Genomic DNA, 20,679 nt, shown 5'->3' on the forward strand with positions numbered 1-20,679 from the left:
CAGACTGTTGAACAAAGTTGTATATAAAGAATGATTTCTCCCAACAAAACTTATTGCAGGCATCAAATGCTAAATGAGTGAATATTCGCAAACCGCCCCCCAAAAAAACAAATAACAAAAAACAATGAAGTTCAACACCTTTACATTTGTCTATTTGTCAAATCTTTAAATCTTTATACGATTTACAAATTGGATTATATTTTTAATTACATGTTAAGGAACATCAAAACTTCAATAGGAATAGGGTTTATATTTCATCAAAATTATTGCCCCCAAAAAACGCATATTTTCTTAGAATACATTTTTTTAATCATCCAAAGTGCTGTTTAAATACACAAAACATTAAATATACAAATTATTATTGTTATTATTATTAGCCTAATATAATGAAAGAGAAAATTATGTTTGTAGATGACCATAGTGTAGTCACTGAACTCCATCTGGATGTTTATTATGCATTCTAAAAAAAAATAAAAATAAAAAAGTTGATGGGCCAGTGGAAGCAGCAGAGTAGTTGCTGACTTACATTTTTTACCTTTTGACCATAAATTACAAAACATATAACTTGGAGGGAATATACACCATTGCGCATATGCTATCATCTCTGGTATTCAAATTATTAACCCACATGTACAAAATAAAGAAACTGTCGCGCCAAACAAAAGCAAGTAGTAGTTCTAGACTTGACAGCCATTGTCATTGCTTGCCACCATGTCATTGGAAAATTTGTCAAAGTTGAAAGAGATGCATCTTTTGGCCCATGTTCAGGTCTTTGTTACGAATATAAACAGACGCCTTTGATTTTGAATGGTACTGTAGCTGACACAAGACGATGGTCAACACTCTTTCAGCAGCTATTTGATTAAATGATTTGAACAATTGAGGGAAAAAAGGATACTTGGTATCAGACTTTTTTTCAGCAAGAGGTTTAAAAAATAAGAAAAAAAAAAAAGAAACACTATTGATTTTGAATATTACCCAACAAAAGCTACTCTAGAAATCTGGGGTCAAATGACACAACAATTCACTTCTGATGTTTAATCACCATTAGTCAACCAGCCAACTGTCCCATGAAATGTGCCTGATTCTGTGCAGATGAATGTCACCACCGTCAGAAAAAAACAGCCCCTCATCAGTCACCTTAATAACGATTGCAATCAATCTGTTTCAGGAGCTCTAATCAATATCCGCTTACATCTGAACACAAACTGCGTGTGCTTGTGTGTTTGTGTGTGTGAGTGTTTGTGATCATTGCCCTTTATTTGCCCTCCAAGCTAACTGTATTAGCATTTTCTCTCGTTTATTGTGTAAGTGGAGACGACGACTTGCAAATTTCAGAAAGTGCATGTTTACGTGTAAGTGAGATTGGAAATCCTCCAAGTCTTTGTGTACTGTACTGGCTCAAATTGATCACATTTTTCATCTTCATATTGTGTCTATTATTGTTATGGTAACAATTCTTCTGACATGATTACTTGTCCCAGCTTGTCCGTGATTGTGCGTATTTCAATGTATGGAGAAACCTGGGGTACGTACTGCAACAAAGTGACAATTCTACACAATTTCATACACAATTTGTATATTTGAAGCATTTCCACGAACACCTTCAAACACCTCATTCCATTTTAGATCTTGTAGCTATAAGGATCAAGTGTATACAAAATAGACTATACAAAATAACAATCAGTGAGACACAATTTAGAGTGGAGTTCTTCAGGGAAATTTTGTAAGACATTCATTTTCTACAAAGGTTGAACCCTCCTTTTCCCTCTTGTAAGAAAATTAAAATTAAATTATTTAATTAAACCATTAAAACGCCACAAATTCTCTACCACACATATGTCAAACTCAAGGCCCGGGGGCCAGATGTGGTCCGCCACAATTTCATGTGTTCTGCGAAAGCAAATTAAAATGAATTTCCTTTTTTGGGGGGTGGCTAAAAAACATTGATATATTGCAAGCATTTTTGTTACCAACCCCCCTTTCAAGATAAATGTAATAATATTGGGATAAAGAGTTTTAACTGGCTTCTGATTTCAAATCATGCAGCAATGTAATATGAGGCGATCATATATTGTATTTATTTGGATTCAGAGTCATAACAGCCCTCTGAAAGAAACCAATTACTACGATGTGGACCACGACAAAAATTGGTTTGACACTCCTGCTCTAATGGATGATAGAACAAAAATTGCCACACACTCCAAAATCGTAGAGATATTCTTCTCGAAAGGGTAACAAGTTTAGGACCAACTCTACATTTCTTTCACTTTTTAGTCACTGTCCCAATACATATGTTGTGTTGTTATGCTTACAGTTAGGCAAAGGCATGTGTTATGTCATTGAATGTGTGTGTGTGTCCTCTTGTCCCTGCTGGTGTTGGGTTTAAGCACTGTGATTGGTTGCCGGGGGAAACAAGAACAGCCGTTTCCCAAATTGGCTGCAGGCATCCCTCAAACATGGAGAACCTCCCTTGATGACTGACCTTCACAACTGCATGTGTGTGTGTGTGTGTGTGTGCGTGTGGGTGTGGGGGGGGGGTGCGTGTGTGTGCGTGTCTGTACGTTTGTGTGAGAATGTGATGAGAAGCCACATTTCTATCAACGGCGAGGAACTACACAACACTGATGCACGTGCACAAGCCTTAAGGTGCATTTCAGTGATTTCAAGAGCGTGATGGGAGCAGCCCAAGCTGATCCAATCAGAGCGAGTGAGTCAGCGAGAGGAGGCGGATCTTCCATGCCGTGTTTGTGATGGGTATTCGGGTTTGGAGGGGGCTTGAGCCCTCCTTCTCACATGGACTGCAAGGTGCTTCGTCTCTGCGCCACAGCAATGCTGCTTCATCAAGTATTCACACCTCATCCTCTTTCTCCATAGTGCTTCATTGGGCACTCATTTACATAAATAGAGAGAATGATCCTGGATCCACTTAAATATTGGAATATCATGTACAGTATATCAGGGAGACATCTCAGAGGACCCTGGTAACGCTGTGCTCCAGTACATTTCTACCTTTTTTTTTTTTTTTTTGCCTTGCTCAAAGGCAATGTGACTGATGAAGGAAACTGGCTTGGAGTCTAAAATTTGAATTCAGGCTCCTACCTATGTGGAGTTTGCATATTGACTCCATGCTTGCGTGGGTTTCCTCCAGCTATTCAGGGTCACTCCCACATTTCAAAAACATGCACGTTAGGGTTATTGAAGACTCTAAATTGTTCTTCGAAGTGAATGAGAGCGTGAATGGTTGTCTATGTTTGTCTATACAGTATGTGCCCTGCGATTGGCTGGATCCTGCCTCTTGCCCGAAGACAGCTGGCACATGCTCCAGCACCCTCAACGACCCTAATCAAGCTAAGCAGTATAGAAAATGTATGTGCTGTATTTGTGTTATGTATGTGAATGAACAGATCAAGGTATACATTATGTTGTGAAGGCAAATGGACTAGCAGAAATTTACATTGCTTGTACATATATGAATGGCCAGAATGTGCGCAAACAAACATGCAATGTGGTCAGATGTGTCCTGTCTCCAAGTGCCCATGAGACAGCGCAGGTATGCTTGGGCCACGTTAAGACTCTAGTGCTTGACTAGCAAACCGTATTTGAATCTATCACTGCCACAGCGGCGCAGCCCTCCCTGTCACAAGTAAGGCAGCCATTTGTAAAATGACTAACTTTGAGTCTAACTCGAACCCTAAAGAGCAAAAATCTGGACTTTTGTCGCACGAGCCTGGTCAGCAGAGCCAATATTTTGTTTATACTGAATCAAGAGTACTTGCCGTTGCCAAGTCATTCATTAGTTATCAATTGATTCATGCATACTGCAGTAAAGTCAGTTATGCAAATCACCAAATTGTCAATGCACCCCATTTGAAACATTCCCATTTGAAAGAGGGGATAAACACCGAAACATTCCGCTAATGCCTTGGTTAAAAATTTAGTTCTGGCTCTGGAGCAGGAACATATGCAGCACACATGCGTTTAAGCATAAAGATCTTCATGGCATGGAATCGTTCTCTGTACAGTCGTTGCAACTCTTCTCGCAACGAAGCCTCACACCCACCGCCGCTGTCGGCTTGCGTGACTCTCGATGCACGTGTATTCGACCCCTGCTCTGCGCGCCGTGTTACCTTCCACAATGTAGGCAGCCACATAGCATCACTGCAGGATTTCCCTCCCCATCCCCACCAATCACACTTTATGTCCTCACACCTGAAATTGCCTTCTGTTCTATTTTGGGCTTTCTCCTTCATCATTATCATCAACACGCCCGCCTCAACCCCCACCATTCTTAATGAGACCCTGAAGCTCAGCGTCCATCTCCATACTCTCTGGCACGCAGGCATTTTTATTAAGCCTGCTGCACAAACACATTTGAAGACACCCGCGCGCACACATCGCAGCTACAATTAATCTCATTTACAGATACAGCCGACGACAGGTCATTCCCATGCAGGCATTTCAAGGCGTATGAAGCTAAAAATAGCAGCATGCACTCCTCAGGGCACTGTTCTCCTAACGACAACCCCCCCTTATTCCACTCCTCCTTTCTTAAAATAGCATCACCCAGGATGAGTGAAGACATTTTTAGAAGCCACAAATTTTTTTTTGTCTTCACTGCTGATATTTCAGGTTTGTTACATCACACACAGTGCTTGCTTCCAGGAAATGTCAGCTGCACTTCCCCCAAGTTAAGACGCCAAAAATAATCGAAATGTCATCTAAAAATATGCCGGAAATATTCAAGTTCTTGTAGATTATGAATATTTTGACTGTTTTACCAACTCTAGATAATTATGTGCATCATGAAGTTGAAATTGATGAAACCCCAACAATGTGTTCTCCTTCGTGAAGACAAAATTTGTGGATATGACTAGCAGTAAAGAATTTCAAAATCACAGAAATATTTTGTATTGTATGAAAAATTAAAAAAGACATTCTGAAGGCACGCCACCATAATTTGGGTTTATCTTAAACCCCCAAAAATTAGGAAAATCACAAGCAGTGTTTATCTGATTCTGATACAAACATGAATTCATTTCTCTAATTTAATTAATTTTTAAAATATCTTAACACTAACCTAATTCTAAAGGCAAGAGCAAGATAAAGCTCCCAAATCTGTACTTAATCTCCCACCGAGCATGTGTGAGGTGCTGAGAAGGTGAACTCACCGTGAAGCTGTTGTTGACATTCTTGGTACTGGACTCTGCAACGCTGGCATCTGAGAGATCCACCTCATCGAAGATAAGAGACTGCAGGAAAGGTGGAAATGAGAGTTTAGCGTCTACTTTCATACTTGATGGATTGAACTGAAAGTTTCTCCTGCATTACTATGGCAACAAAGATGAGAGAAATGCCTTATCATGGGTAAAGCTAGGCAGGCCCGGAATGGGGTGGGAATGAAAGCATTTTTGACATGCACTTTGTCAACTAATCTACACAAAAACTGATGGCACTATTTTGGAGGTGCTATATGGCACCTCTAATGGCAATAGCACCTTCTTTGAGGGTGCCATGTGTGCATATAAAAATAGATACAGCACAGAACCAAGAGACTCCGCTGTGGTTTCCGAGCAAAAATAACTGATTTGCGCAACATCCAGTCCAACAGTCAAATAATGTAAGGCTTGCCAAGGCTGGGCAAAGTCCGAATATTTTTTTTAGACTCAAGAGAAAAAACAGGAACTCTGGAGATAATTGCTTGAGAGATTCACTGTGGCACCAATCCCACACAAAACCATTAACTTTGGGTTGCAAAAATGGTTTGCAGGAATACAAACACTATAGAAGTCCAATGAAAACCGCGCATCTAAAAATTGCATGTTTCTGTTTCATTTTTTATCCAACAATACAAAACAACATGACCGTTAGAAGAGTACAGATCTCCATCAAGTCCATTTGACTGGTTTGATCAAACAATTGTGACATCCTGTGCTAATGTAGTAAGAAAATATTAGGGCTGCAACAAATGATTATTTTAATAATCCATTAAACTGCAATAAAACGAACAATCAGATAAAATATATACCTTTTAATTCCATCCCTTTAGTCACAGGACCACAGTTCCTACATTTCCATTTCAAATTAAATTTATAACCAGCTTCTCAATATTTCACATTTTGTTCTAAGTTGCTACAGTGCATAAATTACAGGTGTCAGCTCTTAAGAGTCCCAACTAAAAACACATCAATGTAAATTATCATTATAAGATTGTTAATTGATTTTGAGATTCAATCATTAAATCAGACTTATCCCGTGTTAATATTTTTTAAGACTTTTGAAAATTTGATTCAAGACATTTTTTAGATTCGTGGACTAAATCCCCAATACTTTTTAGAGATCCGCAGAAACACTGAGGCATTATTTTAAACTGATACACGCTGTAGTCTTTTATTTATGACATCCGCCGCACATTCCAGGGTAGCGAGCGATCTGTCTGTCTCCACCTCAATCAAATTCAACAAAATCATTTGACACTACACACAACTTAGACCTGCTCAGAGCCCGTCTTATGTCTAGTCTACTTTCCCAGTCACGAACTCTGTCGATCAAAATAGGGCCCGTGATTTGCAGTCTTAATGTACATTAATGATTCCATGTTGGGATTCTTACTTTTGGGTTTTCATTGCCTTTATTTGACTTCCAGCAAGACCTAAGACATGCGCCAAGCTTCCAAGCGTTTGGTTTGTCAAGAAAACAGTGAGTGACAAGGGTTTTAAAGGCACTGAAAGGATATGAAAGATTTAAAGGCAGCAACGGCCACATATATTCGCATTTCTCCAAGTAAGACCAAATGATCCGGACCTTCACACAGGAAATGAGCCTGACCACATAATAGCAGTACTACAAATCCAGGGTGTTTTTCTTTGTGGTTGCTGCAGCAAAATGCATGTATTAAATCCAAAGGACATGTTGGCAAGCTCTAACATGTATTTGGCTGAATGAGTGAGGGGGAGAATGATGGATATTGTGGTGTCCGTCAGAGCAGCAGATGGACGACGGACAGGACCAGGAGACAACCTAATATGAGATGTGCTAGTCACACATCAGAGGTTTTAACATGTGTGGAGGTGTGTGTGCGCGTTTGTGTGTGTGTGTCGGCCAAAAAATGCCAGCCCAAACACCCTGTTACGCTCTTGTCTGGCACATGGTTGCATCCCATTTAAGTGTATTTGTGTTTTATGGCTTTTTACAGTTGCTTTGACACTCCCAGTCACACACAAACGTGTGCTTCCACACTAATAGCACACACACACATTCACACGGCTGACTTGAGGGAAGCTGTAATGGAAGCTGACAGCAATAGTGGACAAAGGCAAAGCGTTCCAGACCCTCTAGTACCAACAACATACAGTACTGCGCAAAGGTCTGAGGCCACCAAGTAATTTTAGCCATGGTATAGTGAACATATAAGGATGGCACTTGGTGCAATCTCACATTAAGGTTGAACAGCCTTTAGAACAGACGATGTTCGACTTCCGAGGGTCTATTGTATAAAACTGAGGATGACAGTCGGACAAGCAACATAGCGCACAAACAATGGAAGACTTATGTATTTTAACCAAAGATCAATTGTTTTTGCTACCAAACCTGGAGTTACAGCACGGCTGATACTCGACTTTTGGACTTAGTAGCAGTATTCACGTTGAATAACCCATATATAAGTTTTAGTTACTTGTCATCTATTAAATGTAATTAAATGTATTCAATGTTGTGGGTTTTTCTTTTCTTTTTTTAATTTCTTTTTTTCCCATTGGTTTGTGTTTAAAAACAATGCTTTACTTTTCATTGAATTTCCAACCTGACCTGTGTAACATGAAAGAGTGACATAAAGATTTAGAGCACAATGGTTGTGTTTTTTTGCATGCCCAAAATGTTGCTTGAAAAAAGTCAAATTAGAAAGAAAGAAAATATAGTGCTTTACTGTTCGTATGAATCTGACTAAATGTTGTACTATGTTAAATACATATGTGATGTATCAGCCGGGCTCTAATTGGACCTTCACACGTTAGGGATGCATCATTGTCATATGGAAACATTTAAACGATGAGGACGAAAACTGGACCCCATGATATCACCATACGGCACGAGTGCATCTCTACAGGTGATGGGCTTAAGGCTGTACTGTGCTGACCCGAATTCTCACTAGGCCCTCCTCAGATCCGCTGGCACCCAGAGTTGGGGGTGAGTGCCGCGCGCCAGTCCAGCACACTGACAGAGCTCGCCAACATATGCGGCTCCGGGACGCCCGGCGCAGCGCTCGCTCTTGCCAGCAGCCCAGTGCGCTGCCGGACTAGCACATGCACACGCATGCACATGGACCAGGAAGTGGTGAAGGAGGTGGGGGATGGAATTTAAAGTAAAAGAAGAATGAGGAGAAAAAGAAGGAATACTGTGATGTGATGTGTTAAAAAAAAAGTTAACAGTACTGTAATTTACATGAGAATAATCATTCAAAATGAATATTGTCGTATATAGTGTATATACACAAGTGGATGCATTTAGTATAAAATGCTACTACAATTAAATACAGAAATATATAATAAAAACACAAAGAAAAAAATGGCTATCATCGAAATTACAACTAAAATTATTAAAATACATGGGAAATTATCTAAATTAACCAAACATCTATCCATGCATTAGCCACTTCTCATCCATCTGGTTGATTAAAAACAAATAAATACATATTGATTCAATAATACAAATAGATATAATTAATATGTAAAAAATGACAAATAAAAATATACTTGATGACGTGTGTTTTTTTCCTTGCTCGCCTTGTGTCTACTGTGGGCATGTGACGCCCTTTGAGTTTTTCTATGATTAATGGCTAAAATAAATAAATTTGACTTGACTTGAGTAATCATACGCACCTAAAAGTAATGAAATTTAACTACTATAAATCTGTGAGTACAAATACAGTCATTCATGTTCTACCTCAATAATTGGAAAGGAAAATATAAATAAAGTGGTGTATAACTATTAAATTTCAAGATTTAAAATTTTTGAATTTTTTTTGCAATATAGACTTGATTGTTCATGCTTCTACTGTTGCAAGTTAGCAGTTTGTTTCAACATTCATTGATAGGGAAACAAAAAGAAATCATAAAAGTCATGTTTTCATCAGCACTGTGAAAAAAGAGTGTTTATTTACTTGAGAAAAACGTACTCAAAAACTCTTCTTGTAAAATGTACTTTGCATTTCAGAGTGAAAATTACTTTTGATTTTTTTTCCAGTATATCACTCACCAGTTTTTACAGTGCAACCTATTAGCCACAATATTCTTAAAATTGGAATTTCCAAATGTGAGACACCTGATTATACAACAATGCGTCACACGGGAGCAGAACTGGGTGTTGATCTAAAAAGGGATTTATAAGGGATTTTCAAGCAAAGGTTGGTTTGTAGCAGATTAAACAGAATGTTGAGTTATTTATTGAAACAATAAAGATAGCGTGTGGAAAAAAAGAGGTGAAAAACACCCTTAATCATTGTGAGTCTGTCAGGTAATAGAAGGGCTTTTTACACGAATATAAATGAATTTGTCTCTACAATCAAATATAAAAGAGACAACCCGCTAGTACTTGCTTTCTCTATTATACAAATGGTTATTATTTTTACATGTGACTAATTCAAGTGCACATTACCTTGGCGTCTTTGGCGTAGTAGAGTGTTCGGCCTCTCAGCTTGAAGTAACGCTTCTTCCACCTCTGGAAGGAGCTGGTCTGTTTCAGCAACAATCCTTCCTTTATGCTGGTCTGCAGGAAGGGAGGGAGAAGAGAAAAAGCACAAATAAAAAACAGTTTTAATGCTCCCATGGGGTACAGCTGTGTTTTAAACTGCATCTTGCAAAAGTCTTATATATATATATATATATATATATATATATATATATATATATATACATTTTTTTTTTTTTAAGCGCTATGTTGAATTTATCTAGCGCACTAATTCTGAACATCTATTACGTGAATAAAGCTTTTGTCAAGCTCAAATTGTGGATTTTTCAATCAAATGACAGATGTCACTCCAAATAACGGAAGCAATGTTCCTGTGTTTGCGCTGTTTTGAGCAGTGACATTTTGATTCCATAAATGACATTGCATTCCTTTTAGGTTTGTCTGATAATTGAGAATAGCTTTAATACACTCGAGTTGCCTCTGTTTTGGGTGGTCCGCAGGGATGAAACACTGGAGTTCTATGGCTTGCCTCGAGTAAGAATTGAGTTGCTATTTTCAGGACTTGCGACTTGCTTGCCAAAAACTTGGGAATAACATGACTTGAGACCTGGTATTCAAGCAATTCCACATAGACTTGAACTACATGACTTGAAAAGTCATGCGGTTTATAGCTTGAAACCTGCATTTTAACAAAGTTTTCCGTTTTTGGGCGGAAAGCATAACTGTTGTTGTGAAGTGGCGACCCAGTCGGAGCGCCTCGTCCGCGGACTGGCACTTTTGGGTTTTTTTGCACTCTGAATAACCGATTGGCAAATTTAAGAAATGCACTGAGTTTCCGAATGGTCGGAGTGAACCAATATGCGCTCGGAGCATATTTCTGAACGTGCCCCAGTCAGCATCACTTGTTGGTGTGAAGTGACGACCTTAACACTAATGGGAATGGAAGCAACTTCGAGGTTCATTAATTTGACTTCATCGATTATCTTGGCGATGACTTTGGCAAAAATAGGACAGCATAACGCAAGGTTTCCACCTCACGGAATGAATACACAACAACGACAGCGTCTAACCTTATTCTTCATTACAAAACCCACAAACAGATCAGCTAACGTCACAGTTTAGAATCAGAGTCAGAATCAGATAGCCCTTTATTGTCATACTCAGTGTACAACAAGATTAGAGAGCTTCCCCTCTCTTGTGCAAGTATAAATAATACAATACAATACAATACATTAAAACTTTATTTATATAGCGCATTTCAAAATAAAATAATAATAAATAAAACAAAAATAAAACCCCACAAAAATAGTGTTAAAAAGTGTACTGGGTACATTACACATTTATGTTGCTGCTCTACAAGGCAAAGGAAAATGCATGCGAGAGTTCAGCATTGAGATGGCTCTCAGGAAAAAACAGTTTTTCAGTCTGTCTGATGTTGTGAGCTCTGCTGAGGCACCGGGTGGTGTAGATGTTCGACAGGGAGGTTAGAGGTCTGTCAATAATCCTCTGCGCCGTTTAGACTGTCCTTGGGAGTCTCACTTTGTCTGCCTCAGTACAGCTGCTGTACCAGGTGGAAACACAGTAAGTCAGCAGGCTCTCGATGGACTAGTGGTAGAAGACCAGCAGCAGCTTGTTGTCCAGGTTGTGTAGATTCTGATGGACCTTCTCGATCACTTCTGTGGTGTTGTGTGTTCAGGAGAGGTCATCGGATATCTGAATTTACTTCAAACGTAAAAACAACATTTTTAATGCCTCTTTTGCCTTAAATAGTACTGGCTTAGCACTACATACCTCAGTTTTGGGCGTTTTTCCCACTTCAAAATACTACTAGTGGAAAGACATTGTTACATTGTCAGTCTTGTAAAAATAGGGGAGGTGTACAGTTTATTCTCACTATACAAACAACTATTTTTAGAGGGACAATAAAAAAACATCATCCGCTTCTTCAGCTAACTAAAGCACTAAACAAAAAATGTTTCTACCAGTCAAAAGCGTTCATCACATCCTCATGACAGCACCACAAGCATTTATTAATGGCTTCCATGTTGGAAGGGGTCGACGATTGTTAAGCTGAAAACAGACGGGAAGACGGAAAACTTCCACGACGGCAAGAATACGAGGTCGTCTCCTCGACAATCTAACTGTCTCTGACACTCTCAACCTCGTTATGTGATGCCAGTTACATGCACTGCAAACACATGGCTGCACGTGGAAACGATAAAACATGCACACTGACTCAGGCGCGCACAGACGGGCAGACACACACACACACACACACGCACGCACACACACAGGCTATTTATAGCACAGGAAGGCTGTTCTTGGAGGGGGGAATTACAAACAGAGACACAGGCCTGAAGCTGACATCCTGCCCACCAGCTGTGTCAACTTAAACACAAAAACACTGCACTGGACTACAAGCAGCCGTACAAGTTAGCAGGGACTGAGTGAGCCTTCAAAACTACGTAATGTGAAAACACTATTATAAAATTCACTCAAAAATGTGAATATGATCTTGAAGTGGCGTGGGAGTTTGCCCAACCAGTCTACATGTGTTTTGTGGACTTGGAGAAGACGTTCGACAGTGCTTCTGCGGGGGTTCTGTGGGGTGTGCTTTGGGAGTATTGGTTACCGAGCACACTAATACAAGCTATTTGGTCCCTGTACCACCGTTGTCTGAGTTTGGGCGGCATTGGGGCAGTTAGTCGAATTTGTTTCCAGTGAGGGTTGGTCGCCAAGGCTGCCCTTTGTCACTGATTCTGTTCATAACTTTTATGGACAGCATTTCTAGGCGCAGCCGCGGCAATGTAGGGGTCAGGTTTGGTGGCCTCAGTATTGCATCTCTGTTTTTTGCATAAGATGTGGTACTGTTGGCTCCTAAAAGCCGTGATCTCCAACTCTTACTGGAGCGGTTCGTAGCTGAGTGTGAAGCGGTTGGGATGAAGAGCAGCACCTCCAAATCTGAGACCATGGTTCTCAGTCGGAAAAGGGTGGAGTGCCCTTCCCAGGTCGGCGAAGAGATCCTGCCGCAAGTGGAGGAGTTCAAGTATCTTGGGGTCTTATTCACGATTGACGGTAGGATGATGCGTGAGATCGACAGGTGAATCGGGGCAGAGTCTGCTGTCATGCGGACCCTGTATCGGCCTGTCGTCATGAAGAAGGAGGTCTTCATTTACCGGTCGATTTACGTTCCTACCCTCACTTATGGTCACATATGGTTACAAGCGTCCAAAATGAGTTACCTCCGCAGGGTGCAGTGTGCAGCTCTCCCTTCGATATAGGGTGAGAAGCTAGGTCATCGGGGAGAGACTCAGAGTCGATCCGCAGCTTCTCCGAATTGAGTGGAGCCAGATGAGGTGGTTTGAGCATCTGATTAGGATACCTCTTGGACGCCGCCCTGGTGCATGCCTCACTGGCAGGAGGGCCCAAGCACGGCCCAGGACACGCTGAAGACATTATGTCTCTCGGCTGGCCTGGGAACGCCTGGGGATCCCTTTGGAAAAACTGGGGAGAGGGAAGTCTAGGCTCTCCTGCTGAAGCTGCTGCCTCCGCGGCCCGACCCTGGATAAGCGGCAGATATCGGACGGACTTATCGTCTTCTTATTTTTTGTTAAACACCATGAAGGGATTTATTTGAGGACCTAAGTCAGCATTCTAAAAGTCTCTTTCACACGGAGTTCCTGCAAAATTGCGCAGGTCTACAGTGACACAGCTGGCTAGATGACATCAGTGCCAACATCTGGTCAAGATGTAATGAATGTAAAAGATTTGTTGGACAGTGACCATTATTTTTAATGCAACAGAGCAGACGTGAGTTTTGGGTGTCGGTAATTATTATCCAATATGGAAGCGAAAACCCCATCTGTTTTGAATGAGAGAACATTTGACCAATATTGTTCCTTAGATGAATTTAACCACAAAACAAGAAATAGTTTTTTAGAATGATATCCGACACATGACAGCCATGGTATTATTATTATAAGTCAGAACCTCTCTTCTTCAAACTCTCATCAGTTATAGTATTCACAAGTGGTCATAATCATAGTCATAAGAGACCTTTTCAGCATGATCTCAAACATCCAAATGATTTCTAAGGACCCATGGTGACAGTTTACTCAACTGCAAAGGTAAAATGAATTCGTGGACGGGTACACAAAATTTATTTCTTTAATTAGCTTCATATCACAAACAAAACTGGTTGCTATTTTTTTCATTTTCTAATTTTATTCTACCTCTTAACTTGCAAATGCATCCATTCGTCCAAGCTCTGAAAGCATTGTTGTCTTGTTTTGTCAGAAAGTCAGTGAAAACAGTGCAGCGGTTGTCAGCCAATGTTATGGTAATTCCCCTGCTCTGTTTTCCATTAGCACTGCTGATGGCCAAATTCCTGGATTAAGGTGAAATACCTCCAATGTGGACTTCCCTATAAGGCCTTCTTTGCCGCTCGCTTGCAACCGCAATCAAAGCAGGCCTGAGACGCTCTCGTGGCCTATGAAGTCATCGCCCAATTTGGAGCTAGTGAAAAATACGGTAAATCCTAAATCTGTTTTAAAAGAGATGGTCCCTGATCCTTCTCTTGAATTGAACTGTCCTATCAGCTATTTGGGGGTTGAAATAGAATGTGTAATGACAGAAAAACACATCAATCACACAAAAATATTGAAAAACTGTCATCAGACATTACTTTAGCTCAGTGAGCATCTGAGAAATTACCTTCCCTTGGGTGTTTTTCTTTTTCTTTTTTTTTTGCAAATGTACCAAGGATGGCAAAAGAAGAAAACAAGTATATGATAATGGCCCCAGACCTGGAAATGAGACTTATTGCTATCTGTGTATAGAGTACAGACAAAGTGGTACATATTTATCTGTACCTGGCTGCTCAGTAAAATAGAGTATCTAGTGACCTATAAATTAACATTTATACTCAGGTATCTGCCCATATTTATACTCAAATGGAGCTCAGTGCATACCACACAACGGACAGTGGACACATGGTCGGTCCTAAGATACACGTTAACATTCAAAAAATTAAAAGTGTACCGCAAAGTAAGCTGTGTTTTTTATTTTATTTTCTTTTATTTTAGTTTAGTTTTTTTTTTTGGGGGGGGTGCTCAACCTAAGTTATTGTTTCCTCGAACCACACGTTCATTTGTTGCACAGCAATAGTACTCATTTGATTGTTTCTGTTTTAATATTAAAAGGAACCCCGACTTTAATGACAAGTTAGCTCTATATGATTAATTTGTTTTTTAGTAACATGTAGCAAGTATTAAATAACATTTTCAAAAATTAATTCCAGTTTAATACGTTCTGTAGAAAGTTTCTTTTTGCCACTGTTGTTTACGTCAAAATGCATCGTGCGTAGTGATGTGCGATGGATACGCACTGAGGTTATTAGCAGTGGCAGCAAATTTGTTCGCAGCCATAAACACCTCTGTCCTGCCTTTCAATTCAAATCGGAGCGTGGTCAAAGACATGAGGAGGGTGAGAAAGAAGTTGTGGTCAGTGAGTTGGACATGCATTATTTTCTATATAATATATTTCTTACACTGTGTTGCAAAAGTAGAGGTCAGTGGTTATATTTTGTAGTGATGATTGGGGTTCCTTTTAACAGTGGTTGACTTAATTTGCCCATTTTTTTATTTTAAAATCTTACTTAAAATTACTGTACAGTTAATTAAAAACAATATAGGTATCTAAAACATTTTCTAAAAAAAGATTTTCCCCAAATCGTCTCCAATCAAGTCAGATACTTTATTGGGGGGGGGAAACATTTCACAGAAGATGTAATGGCTGGAACTAGGGTGAATAAAATAGCCTGTAAAGTTTTGAAAAAAATTCTCCCATATAAAAGAAAATAACTACAACACTGTATGTTTGGATATTTTTTTATTGACATATTTTTATTGATTTTATTTATTTATTTATTTTGTGGCACCAGCAATGGCAAAGAAGATATATGGGCGTTTGTTTCTCCCTACCCCAGCTGCTTAGTACATTATGTGTTGTGCCAACAATAATAATAAAATCAGTATAATTGGCTGCCCTGATTTTACCAACAGCACTTGTTGACATATTTTTGTATTTTTTTTTTATAAATGTTACTTAAATTAATTGTTTTATGATAGCTACTGTTTGATTCAATAACAAATATTTCCATTATTTCTAATGAGAAAATCTGCTACAAAAATACAACTTCATATAGACAGGACAAATCATAGGTGTCTTCAATCCTTTCCCTGAGGTCCGCAGTCCGGCCTGTATTCCACCTTTCCCTGCAGCAGCACACCTGATTCAAATGATCCAGATCATTATCCATCAAATAATCAGCAAGGTCTACATGAGATGCATAAGGATCTTGATGATTTTAATCAGGTGTGTTGCAGCAGGGAGGGATGGGAAAACAGGCAAGACACCAGACCGAGAGGAATAGAATTGAAGACATATTGACTTGGTCGCATGTGAAGACCAGAGGTGGAATCCCACTTAATACTGATGTACAATTGTTCAAACCCAAGTTCATTGAAGTTCAATACATAGAATGCATCATGAGAAATATTGAGATGCATAACTGTTGGAACTAAAAAGACCTAGTTACGCCGCAAAGGTCAAAAACTTTTCGTCCTGACCTATGAGAGCGGCAGAAATGACTTCAGCTCTAATTGGATGTTCTATTTTCCCCTTTTGTCACTCCTTGGCCTCCATAGTTCCTTTACTTGTCTCAAGCTACTTCCTGTTGCCAAGTAGGCCAGAAGTGATCTTTAAATAGCCGTCCGCTGGCTGGTCCGCTCTTCAGCTAAATTGTGATACAGAGCTCAAGTCCTGTTGCGGAAAAGAAATGAGTAACCTGAGTGCCGCTCAGCTTCCGCCCACACACACCGCTTGGCCACCGATAGGTCAACAACTGCAACACACACACTCGGGTTTGCGCACAAACAAGCCGACACAATGGACAAAGGCAATAGAGGTTCAAATGGATCCAGCAGCTGTGGTTGGTCAATGGAAGGCTAAGTGGAGCAGAGAAGCTTGTGTTGCCTTTGACAAGACCCAGACAGTCAGTTTAACGAGGCAGTCGCATACACGGGACTTGACCATCTATGAACTTCAGCTTGGCCAAGGCACAGTCAACAACAGACTCCATTACACTAATGGTCCCCACTGTCTTACCTTAAAGCTCCCGAGCTTTGTGTGCCAAGCCAATTACGAGTCCCCGTGGAGCCTATCTGATTAATGAGTTTGCTTTATGAAAAAAACTCCAATCGTAATCTATCCACTCATCTCTCAGTAGGGAAAAACAAAGCAGAGGCTCTTAACTGCCTCTGAATCCCTACCGCAGATAAGATTCACATACAGTAAAAACTGATAAAAAGAATATTAGGACACACAGAAGCTGAACCATTAAGATAATACGATCTTGGTGCCTCCATTCTGGGAAGGCTTTTTTCAAAATGTTGGTATGAAAATTTAGGAGTTTTGCCAAGATTACAACTGACCGAAATTGTCAGTATAGGATGAAGCGGCGCTTACTCTATTGATTAAGTCATTTCTCGCCAATAATTTGGATGCTACTATTTTGATACAATGCAACAACTATAGGTGATTACCAGTACTTCATTTTCAACTTTCATAATGGTGTGCCATCACTGTGTAAGGAAACAACCATTGAACATATACAGTGTAGCAGTTGTCCACAACCACCGCGGCGGGCCATACAGAAAAAAAAAATTGCAGTTGTCGGTCCCAATTGTGATAGTTAATGTGTTTCCTTGCATAAACCATGAAAAATATAAAAACGTTCGAAGAGGAGCAGTCATTCGAAAGGGCAGCTGTCTCATAAATGAACAAGGGAAGATTTAGTTACAGAGTATCAAAGGCGCTTATAGAAAGACCCCATCTTCATCTCTCTCCCTGTTAACTAATATTGCAAAAGGACTCTGGGATAATAAACACCAGGCCATATACAAATGCACAACTAGATTTATGTATAGATCACATCCTGCCTCTTTTTGTAAGTGTACTGTATACAAGACTGCAACTGTGGCAAACAAGACAGTTTACTCATCTGTCCCTCAGATTATTAACCATGTGGAGAAGATGACACTCTCAGTCATCATTCCATGCAGCTCGAGTCCATTACGCCACCATTATGGACTCATTTGGTTGGCGAGAATGCTGCGTTTATGAAGGCAGAACAATCAAGTCTTTTAGAGTTCTCCACTAAATAACTTCATATGCTCACTTTTCTCAAGCATCTCCTGTGGCCATCTATGCATGCTGTGCTCCCTCATGGAAGTAATTGTAAGTGTGTACCCGCGCACTCCCACAACATGCTAAAATGTCGCCATGGTGATGAGAAAATTACAGCAGTGTCGCCGTGAGGGGGTAATTCCTCTGTTTGCAATGTCCATTGTGCAAAATTATGTGTGTGTGTTTGTGTGCGTGTGTGTGTGTCAAGAAGTTACTTGGATTTGTTGGTGTTGCCAACACCAGAAATTTGCTCACAATTAACTCAATCAGATTCACCAGCAATTTTGGAAGGAGTCATTGATTCAGCGAGAAAGTGCTTGATTGCATCACACCACTTCTTTGGAGAAAGGTGCCATACAGTATTTTGGCATCTTGAATTGTGAGGACTGAGGATGTCTTATATTAATCAAACAGAGAAAGAAGATAATCAGTCTCCTTTCGTGATGGACGACAGGAATAAGAAAATATTAAGTGTTGAGAGACTGAAATCAGAGGATGTTTACATCTTGAAGTTAAACAGCGTCACTAAACGATTATTCGATTATCTGAAAAAAGTTGTTCAGTCATCAATTTATTTTGACACGCCTACAAAAGTTTTATGTTTTCCTAACCTCAGTTTTATTGCTTCTGCTCCATCCAGCGACAATATAGGCTTTGTATTGTACACAGTTTTTATGTACAGCACTGTTTTTGGTGTCTAGAAAAAAAGTTGCATTGAGAGTCAAGCATCTCAAAGATGAACCCGTGCAAGTCTATGTGCACAAGGACCTGCATGCAATGTGAAACTATGAAAACAGACATGAATGCTTCGATAGCTTCGCAGATACTTGGATAAGTAGAGCAATTAGAATGGTAATACATCATTTAAGATAACTTGATGTAATTCCAGCAGACAGCGAGTATACTTTGAAGAGTTGGACCCCAAACACACAAATGGGGCGTGCATAGAGTCCATTCCCTGGCAAAGTGGCTTCAACATATCCACAGCACACTTAAGCTATTGTAATCACTTTAGCAAATGAATGGTTACATGCAAGTATGGAACTGGAGGTATTCAATACAACAACATCAATGGTTACAAAGCTCAATTTTGTGTGGGCGGGAATGATTTTTGAGATTGGGTTTTCCTTGAACACTAAAGGACAACACCGTTTGAAGGTGACTACAAGACACTGTAGAGCGGTGGAATGAACACTAAATGTGAATGAAATGGGCGGAGGAGGTGCAGCTGGATTAGTCTTGGGAGCTATGGCAATACAAAGGGTGTGCTTGACGTTCATCAACAGATGTTGAAGGGTTTGGGCATTCGTGGCACTGACAGTTGTTGCCTGACAAATTGAGGAATGTGCCCTTTTAAGGTGAAGGTTGTGTTCAAATAACATGCCACAGGACAGTAGAAAGTCTTTAAGCTTGTAAGGGGTCTGTATACCTGACTATCTCCACAGCCTTGTATGCAGGATTTTCTGTTCATTTTGCAAAAGGAGGATGTAGTACCAGAGCTGTTGCAAGGAAACATCTGGCTCCTAAATGGAAGATACAATCCTTCGTTCGTCGTACTGAATCCATTCTGAAGGAGTGGTGAGAAATCGCCATGCAATGCTGAAGGACCAGATCTTGATCTTGTGCATTTTGGTAAAGGGAACTGGCTTGGACTTTGCCTGTGTTTTATGAAAGGGCAAACGGGAATACTCAGAGAGAGCACACAATGGCAGAGGAAGACCATACACAGAACTCAGAAACCTGTCATCAGTTCCTATTAGTTAACCAAACTCAACAACTATCCGATATGAAATATTGCATCATCTTTTCAGCATCACTACAGTCCCCAATGCGTGCATGGGTATGTCCTCTGTGTGCAACCAAAAAGTCCAAAGTCAAAGGTACAGTAAATTATATATATTCTATGTTTGTCAAACGTACAATGTCTTTTGTTGTCGGCATTTACCACATCACTGAGGAGAAGTGGGTAGAAACAGCCTTAGAGACTGGACTAAATCCAACTCCTTGCTAAAGAGAAATTACTGGAAACTAACCATACATTTTTTTGTTCATTGGAGAGAAAACCCACACATGCATGGTGGGGAATGTGCAAACAACACATAGAGATGATCGGAACGTGGATAAACAACGGGGACAAAAACATTTTTATAACTTTGTTTTCTTTTTAACATATGTAATGATTTTGCACAGCTCTCAAAATTTGAACCAAATGTCCCTACAGCGAAGACATACAGTGTCATGATAATTACTAGAGGAGCCCCACTGTGCCATGTGTTCCCATTCACCCGAACCAGCTGTCTTAATGACGCCATCACCAGCTACCAAGGACATGGTTGTCTGCGGCAACCAAAGAACCGGAAGACGGACGTACAGTGGACAGCGACATGGGAAAAGTGGACACATGCATGTGCGCCACCACACGCGCACTCACATACACATGCACACAAACTGTCCAGAGCTGAGCAAACAATCCAGTGGAACAACACTCTCTTGAGCGTACGGACACATGATCCATTAGCAACTCTCAGCATACACGCGCACACCTAAAACAACCCCACTGACCCACACAACAGCAACTTTGTATTCGCACAACGTGCTAGGCAGTATAAGAGTTTTAAACTACCTCCATAGCATACGTGAGCAGATGAAATAATTTCTCGGATCTATGCCAGCCTGTACAATGTAAAGTTAGCAATGCAGTAAGCATTGTGATTCATGCCATTTTCGCTATGTTAAGTATCACTCTCA

General features: G+C 40.1%; 1 protein-coding gene across 3 annotated transcripts in view; it reads right to left on the minus strand.

The window, feature by feature from the left end:
• dgkh (diacylglycerol kinase, eta) overlaps positions 1 to 20,679 on the minus strand; it is a 53,528-nt gene that overhangs the window by 29,059 nt on the left and 3,790 nt on the right. For 2 of the 3 annotated variants that reach the window (XM_088314882.1, XM_088314881.1), the window contains exons 3-4: positions 9,652 to 9,762; positions 5,172 to 5,252 (exon numbers count right to left, since the gene is read on the minus strand). In XM_088314882.1, the coding sequence (XP_088171008.1) occupies positions 5,172 to 5,252; positions 9,652 to 9,762 (192 nt within the window). Of the gene's footprint in view, positions 1 to 5,171; positions 5,253 to 8,134; positions 8,294 to 9,651; positions 9,763 to 20,679 lie in introns of all 3 variants that reach the window. The other variant, XM_088314883.1, reaches the window with a different exon arrangement.

Source organism: Idiotropiscis lumnitzeri, chromosome 14, assembly GCF_059441095.1.
Source record: "Idiotropiscis lumnitzeri isolate Australia: NSW breed Sydney's pygmy pipehorse chromosome 14, RoL_Ilum_1.0, whole genome shotgun sequence".
NCBI lineage: Eukaryota > Metazoa > Chordata > Actinopteri > Syngnathiformes > Syngnathidae > Idiotropiscis > Idiotropiscis lumnitzeri.